This window comes from Oryctolagus cuniculus, chromosome 2 (genome assembly GCF_964237555.1).
Source record: "Oryctolagus cuniculus chromosome 2, mOryCun1.1, whole genome shotgun sequence".
In the NCBI taxonomy this organism is placed as follows: domain Eukaryota; kingdom Metazoa; phylum Chordata; class Mammalia; order Lagomorpha; family Leporidae; genus Oryctolagus; species Oryctolagus cuniculus.
In genome coordinates, this window is record NC_091433.1 from 131,682,622 (window position 1) to 131,690,270 (window position 7,649).

General features: G+C 55.8%; 1 protein-coding gene across 1 annotated transcript in view; it reads right to left on the reverse strand.

Moving 5' to 3' along the window:
• The window catches only part of ANKRD53 (ankyrin repeat domain 53), a 37,030-nt gene extending 34,026 nt beyond the window's left edge, over window positions 1-3,004 (reverse strand). Inside the window, exons 1-4 of the mRNA XM_008254266.4 lie at window positions 2,548-3,004; window positions 2,217-2,346; window positions 1,729-1,928; window positions 41-205 (exon numbers count right to left, since the gene is read on the reverse strand). Of these exons, the coding sequence (XP_008252488.2) occupies window positions 41-205; window positions 1,729-1,928; window positions 2,217-2,346; window positions 2,548-2,879 (827 nt within the window). The 5' untranslated portion in view covers window positions 2,880-3,004. The remainder of the gene's footprint in view (window positions 1-40; window positions 206-1,728; window positions 1,929-2,216; window positions 2,347-2,547) is intronic.
• Between the last annotated feature and the right edge of the window lie 4,645 nt (window positions 3,005-7,649).

The window sequence follows — 7,649 nt, forward strand, 5'->3', positions numbered from 1 at the left end:
AGGGAAGGGGGTGGCCACTGCTGGTGGGCCTCATACTCACCGGGCACAGGTGCGGTGGTTCCACATCTTGCAGTAGTCAATGGGTTTGCAGCCCAAGGCGTCTTGGGCGTGGACATTGGCGCCCCTCTGCACCAGTACCTTCACACAGCCCAGCAGGCCCTCGCAAGCTGCCAGGTGCAGGGGTGTGGAGCCATTGTGTGTCTGACTGCAGGCCCGGGGGGTGGGGAAGAGGACCGAAAGGAAGGACAAGGGCAGGTGTCCATCAGAGAGGTAGGCAGACCAGCTCTCAGGGCCCAACTGCCTCCAGCCCACAGGGCAGCTCAGCCATGCCCTGCGCTCACCCTGCCCTGGGCTAAACAAGCAGCACAGCTCTGATTAGAGGAAGTGCGCGGCCATTCAGAACTGCTTGGAGGAGAGAGAGGTTGGTTCAGAGAGCACTGACCTCCTCCGCCCCTCAACCATCCCTCGCCGCGCCCTGCCTTGGCCAGCAAGGTCTGCATGACCTGGGCCCTGCCTCCTCGTTGACCTGGCTCTGACCTGGCCCCTCTCTTCCCTGACACGTGGTCTCTGCCTGGAACACTTCTCCCGGCTCTGCATGGCCAGCTCATTCCCAGTCTTCAGGTTGTATCTTAAATGACATCTCCTCGGAGGAAACGATTTGCCCCTCCAGAATAAGCTCTTCCTACCACCACCCCCCATCAGCCTGTTACATTCTTCTGGTAACCACTTCCCTCGCTCTGGCTGCTCGTGCACTAGTATGTCCACCCAAGAGGGCAGGACCCACTTCTGGGTGTTCTCTGGCGTGCTGCTTAGTACGTATTGCATGCTCGGCAAATATATGGAGTGAATGCAGTCTCCTGTACACCACACGCTTTCTCACTTCTCATCATGTGCCATGTGACAGGCACTGTCATCCTTCCAAATTTAAATTGAAGACACTGAGGCAGTGGTTCCCAAACTTAGCTACGGATCAGAAATATGTAGGGGACTGGCATTGTGGAGTGGCAGGTTAAGCCTCCGCCTGCAATACCACTGGCATCCCATATAGGCGCCTGTTCCAGATCAGGCTGCTCCACTTCCAATCCAGCTCCCTGCTAATGTACCTAAGAAAGCAGTGGAAGATGGCCCAAGTCCCTGGGCCTCTGCACCCACATGGGAGCCCTGGAAGAAACTCTGAGCTCCTGGCTTTGGCCTGGCCCAGCCCTGGCCCTGTGGCCATTTGGGGAGTGAACCAGAGGATGAAAGATTTTTCTTTCTCAAAAAAAAAAGGGGGGGGGGGAGGGAGAGAGGGAGAGGGAGAGAGAGAGAAGGAAGGGAGGGAGAAAGAAAAGGGAAGGAAGGGGGAGGGAGGGAGGGAAAAAAAGAAAGAAAAACATGTGGAGCACTTTGAAGACTCACAGAGCCCAGGCCACATCACAGACCCATGGAACCAGAGCCTCTGCATTGGAGCACATGTCCTGGGGGTGATCCCAGTGTACCCATCGGTTTGGGAACCAGAGGTTGGGTGACGTTGCTAGCAAGTGACAAAGCCACAATGTGAACTAAGTCTGTCCTCTCCCAAAGTCCAGTGTTTTTACCACTGTACCACGTGGACTCGCTGGCTGCTTTAGGTGGACCCAATCCTTGACACCTCTAACACCCCTTCTGCCTGTCCTGCATGGGTCTCCTTGCCCGGAAGTGGGCTTCTTGTCCGCCCAGACCCCGGGGGCCTCCGCAGAGTGGACTCACGCATCGAGGTTCGCCCCTTTCTCGAGCAGGTACTGAATGCACGGGAGGGCCACGGGCTCGTTGTCCTTGTGGATGACGAGGTGCAGGGCTGTCTCGCCGCCATGGGTGGGCAGGTCCACGGGGAACTCGTACTCGTCTATCAGGACCTGCAGGCAGGTCAGCTGGCCCTGCTGGGCTGCCAAGTGGATAGCAGCGAAGCCCTGTGGAGCCAGAGTGGGGCAGGAGGAGACTGAGCGGATCCCACCCAGGGCCCACAAACTAACTGCTGCGCGAGTTTCCGGAGAGCACACTTCCGCTCTGCCTGTGCCGGCGGCACAGGCTCCTACCCCTTTGCCATTCCTGGGGTGTGTTCATTAGCTCACCGGGCGTCCTCCACAGAGGACCTTTCCGACGGCCCTGGGGCCCTGGGCAGCCTGCGACCGCAGGTGAGGAGCCCTTGGCGGGGGAGGAGGGGCCTGGCTCCCCGCCTCTACACCCCGCGGCCTCACCTTGTCGTTGGCCTCGATTTCCCCGCGGCGCTGGTTCAAGCAGAACCGCAGCCATTCCACATCGCCCACCGAGGCCGCGAACAGCTGGTAATAGTTCCCAAAGACCCTCTGGTCGGACTCCTCGATGGGGCTAGAGTCGGCGGGGCAGAGGTGAGAGGGGAAGGGGCGACCCTTCGGGGTACTGAGGGGCGCCGCTCTGGATTCGAGTCCCGGCTCAACCCAGCCCTTGCGGCGTCAGGACTCCGAGCGGCAGCGCCGCGCGCCCCAGGCCCTGCTCGCCCAGGCCGAGGTCTCGCGCCCCGCAGCCGGGCCACCTACCCCCTCGGCCCACCTGGGCAGCCTGGACTCTGGGGTATTCCCGATGACCTTCAGGGAGACTTGATGCCCGCCGGAAGGAGCCAGGCGGAGCAGGTCGGGGCTGAGCTGCTCGCCATCCTTCCCCGCCAGGCTCCCGCCTGCCCGCTCCCGCCCAACGAGAGGGCGCGAGAGCCCAGGCCGTCCCGGGGCTGTAGCTTGGTTCTCCCGGCCCTGCGCTGCTCCCAGGGCCGCCGCAGCGCTGCGGGCCGAGCCCCCCAGGGTGTTAGGAACCCGGCCGGCCGCTCCGGGCGCTTCCGAGGTCTTCCGACCCCACCCGCCCGGGCCACTGCCCTGGAGGCCCAGCATCCTACACACGGCAAAGGAGAACCTTAGCTTTCGTTGCCGCTGGTGCAACGCATACGTAGGAAACCGAGAAGCCGGCCCCGCGCCACAGTCGCGGTCTGTGGGGCCTGTCTGGTGTGTACACTCAGGCAGCCCTGGTCCCTGGGGGCGCATTGTGAGCGAATTGCCGTTGTCACCACACCGCAAGCCACATTGTGACGCGCCGTCACAAGTGCTGCACAAAACGAGCGGCTGTTTTCCTCCCATGGATTTCTGGAGGGGGCACTCTAAACCAGGGAACACACTTGGGTTTCCCAACTCGCCCTCCACCAGGCTTTTGCATCCACATGCACTTGCACTGCCGCGAAGCAGGTGCATGGCGCGCTGGTGGCCTAGCTTTTGCGCTGCCTGGTCTCCGTGTGTCAGTTTCTGCCTCCGCAGAATGGGGATAAGAGGACCTCCCACACCGGGAGCGAAGGGGCCGAGCGGTGAGAACCCGGCCAGCTGGTGTGGCCAGAGACGCACCAGCGACAGGTTTGCTGTGTATAACAGAACTGTTCAAACCATCCATAGCCTTGGATAGCTTGATTTTAAATAAATGTTTGCTAACTTAGTGGTAGAAACTGGGTTCTAATGTGGCTCTTTGATTACTAGCAAGGTTAAACATTTAATCATTGGCATTTCTTCTTCTGAAAACATGTTTATTCATATTGCTTTTCTTTATTAGAAATTTTATATTTGGAAGGCAGAGCAACAAAGAAGGACAGAGAAATGGAGAGAGGGAGAGCAAGAGAGACATCTTCTATCCTCTGGTTCACTCCCCAAATGGCCTTGACAACCAGGTTTGGGCCACAGTGAAGCTAGAGCCAGGAATATCATCCTGGTCTCTCACACAGGTGGCAGAAGCCCAAGCACTTGGACCATTTTCTGCTGCTTCCCAGGTGCATTTACAGGAAGCTGGATAGGAAGCAGAGCAGCCAGGACTCCAGCTGGCATTCTGAGATGGGATGCTGGTGTCACAAACAGTGACAGTCCACTGTGACACAATGCTGGCCCCTGTTTTTTTAAAAAAAATCAAATAAGTTTATGTTTTCATGCTTGAAAGGCAGAGCAACAATGAGCAGGTAAGACAGAAGAGAGAGTTTTCATCCACTTACTCATTTCCCAGTCAGTGTCTCCAACAGCTGGTGCTGGGCCAGGCCAAAACCAGGAGCTGGGAAGTCTATCCAGGTCTCCCAGGTGAGTGGTAAGGCCTCCCTGGGCGCATGAGCAGGAAGCCGGATCGGATCAGTAGCTGTGGAGCTGGGACTCCAACCAGCTGGGTTCCCCAGTGTGAGGTGCAGGTGTCACAGGAGGAGGCTTAAGCTGCTGAACCACAGCAACTGCCCCTCCCCTTGGTCTTTGAAGGTCTTCATGTGTTTCTCCATGACCAGTGAAACTTATTATCTGTGTTACAAGTTGTCAACACCTCCCTCCGCTTCTTTCTGACTTTTTACAATAGAACGATATTTTAAAAAGTTCTTGGGAAGTGAAATTAGAAGACAAATTTAAATATAATAAAAGATGAATATGTGGTGCAATGTTTTTGAAATCCATCCATATGAAAGATATTCAAAAATTCATGAAAAGTGTGTATTATTTAAAATGATATCAATAGTTTCTGTGCCAAAATAAACTTCCCTTTTTTTTAAGGGACATTTTATTCCAGGCCCCCTGACAAGGAGGATTCTTTTTTTAAAAAGTTTATTTGAAACAGGGATGGGGAGGGAGGGAAGGAAGGGGGGAGAGAGAGAGAGAGAGAGAGAGAGAGAGAGAGAGAGAGAGACCTCCTCTCTGCTGGCTCACTCCCCACATGCTGCTAACTACTGGGACTTGCCCCAGCTAGGAGCCAAGAACTCAAGAGAATTCAATCTGGGTCTCTGCCGTAGGTGGCAGGGACCCGAGTACTTGGGCCACCATGTGCTGCCTCCAGGCAGGGATGCGCATTAGCAGGGAACCGAAATTGGGAGCTGAGATGGAACTTAAAAGCAGGACATGCCAATATTGGACATGCCATCCAAGAGGCATGTTAACCGCTATGCCGAACACCCAGCCCTCAAGTTGTCTTTTAATTCCACTTTCCCACGAGCCCTTTGAAGTGCCCTCCTATGCAGGAGGCAAGCAGCACTGGTGCTTGGAGCAGCGTTGTCTACTGAGCCATCCCCATCCTCAACCCTTCTGAAGGGGAACGACCCCAGGCTTTCAGAGGTGCCGCTCCCCCTACGCACCTCCACAGTCCAGGTATTTCCCCTGGGAAAAGTGGAGGCAGGAGTCCTCTGAAACCACAGTGACCTTCAGGGAGGGACAAAACTACGGCTTCCCCACCCAGAAACGCCTGTCCCGCTTTTCAGGGAGGCCTCCTCACCCCGTGGTCAGAGGGAGTCAGCCCCCTGCCAAGCACCTTCAAACCCCGCAAATCATGCTGGCTGTCTGCCCTGGGCGGGGCATCAGCAGCTGTCTCCAGTTTAGGCAGAAGTGCCATGCTTTGTAGGCACAGAGCGTGCTTTTTCCCCAGCAGCTGGAGGAGACGGCGGCTACTGCTTCTTCTGGGTGTTAGCATTTATTAAGGATGGCAGGAGCCCGTGCGTGCGCTGGGGTCGGCAGGCACATCTCAGGAGCTTCAAGTTCAGTCCCCGTGTCCTCGCCAGGGGTAGCTCAGTCTCGAGCCCAGTGTTTGGTGACCCCAGCTGTACATCAGAATCCTCCAGGGAAGGACTCCAGTACGGAGAACTTATGCCTACAGATTTGGATTAATTGATATGGTTTGGGGTCTGGGCATCGACATTTCCTGGAGTTCTCTGGATAATTCTCAGGTGTGGCCAGTGTTGAGAACCATTTTGAGGTGTTCCTTGGTCCTCTTTCTGGGGGAAGCAAGAGGTTGCAGGTGATCCAGAGAGAGGAGGCGACCGGGACTGAGCAGAGTCCTTGGGAGGAGAGAATGCCTCACCCTGAAGACCCCCTTGGCCAGAGCCATGCACGTGGGCAGGCAGACAGCACCTGGTAGAACGACGGGCGCTGGGCCGTGGAGAGGGGGGACAGCAGGAAATAACCAAGAAAGTGTTGGCTTCCTATTTGGAAAGAGCGGCTGGTTCTGCAGCCCCAGGCGAGTGAGAAGAAAGCACCTGGGGAGTGGTGGGGCAGGACCTGAGAGCAGAGCCTTCTCCACACTGCAGGTCCGGAGTGCAAGGCCCGCTCCTCCCCACTGCTAGCACCTAGGAGCTACCTTGATGATGCTGTAGTCAATTTCAGCTGAAGCCTGAAGTAAGAAGCTCCTGGGCTAAAGCACCATTGCGGAAATTAATTGGGACCAGTGGGATGGTCCCTGAAGGGAGCTATGTAGACCAGGACACTGCAAAGCCCCAGAGGATGCTGGGACTGTTCCTGTGCTGTTCTGTGGAGGAAGGTGGGGGGAGGGGGAACAAGTGTGCACCCTAGGAGACGGCCAGGTCGCAGAAAGGAAAGAATTGTGCTTGCAGGGCTGGGACTGGTTTGCCAGGGCAGGGGCACACCATAGGATGGGCCGGGGCCGGGGAGGCTGACGCTTTCTCCATGTCATTTGGCACTACGCTTGTCCAAAGATGGTAGCAGGACAGGTGGACTCTGAGTGGGTCCTTTTCTTCAGCTCCAGGGCAGTTCCAAAGATCTGCAGAGCCCTAGCTGGGCTGTCTTCTCCTGCCGCTGAGTGCCTCCCCAGCAGGCAGTGACAGTGAGCTGCCGGATCCTGGAGGTGTGCATCAGACTAGCATCTGAGAATCACGCTTACTTCGAAGGATCCCAGAGAAGGCCCAGAATGCAATGCTGATGTGTTCTGAGCCCCTGAGATCTAGAATAAGTCTTTCACAAATCTCCATGCCCTCTGGAACGATAGCATGAGGAGCTCCATAGCCCCGCTCCTAGGCAGCAATCATCATGGGTGAAAATTATGTGAAAAACCAACTGTTCTCTGCACATTGTCCTAAAATATCCGACAAATGGAGAGACGGTCAAGGGAATCTACTGGGTCTCAGTAAGAACACTGAGAATCTGCAACGCTGCAGCCAAGAGCCAGTCCCTGCCTCCACCCTCCCCAGCTCAGAGAATGACGCAAGCTCCAAGATGGGTGAAAGATGGCGAAGGAAACAGAGCCCCCTCTCCTTGGCCCCTGAGAGATGTGACGTCTCACTGGGAGGAGCAGACTGCCAGCATCGCTCACCACTGCCTCCCGCCCCTTCCCAGCTCCAGGCCGCTGAGACTAAATTCCTAGTGAGCGTAGCCAAGAGCCTGGAGGAATCCCTTCCTCCATCTAGACCCCCACTAGTGGGCCAGATGCTACAGCCAAGGCAGAGCAGGTAAGGCTATTTGTCCCTGCCCACCCTTGCCCAGCTTGCTCATGGGCAGAGTTCCATGCTGGGAGAGGCAAACTGAGAGGATCAGAGACCATGACCCTGCCCAGGATCCTGCTTTATCAGCGACTCCTGCTCTGCATCATTGAGAAAAAGTGGGCCCCTGTCTCCGCCCTTAGCTCCACAGCACAGACACAGGGATTATGCCTAGTCAATCCATAAGAGCTTAGAGCTCCTAGGATCTCTGAAATAGAGTCTAATGTGTTAAAATGAATATGATAAGCCCTAGAGAAGCCAATAAGAAAAAAAAAAACACTCAAAAATGGAGAGAAAAAATCATTAAGGGAATTTAAATGTTACAATAGAAAATACTCATTGAATGCAAAAGGAAGCATTAAAGGAGGAATAAGGGGACCAAAAAGACATGATACAC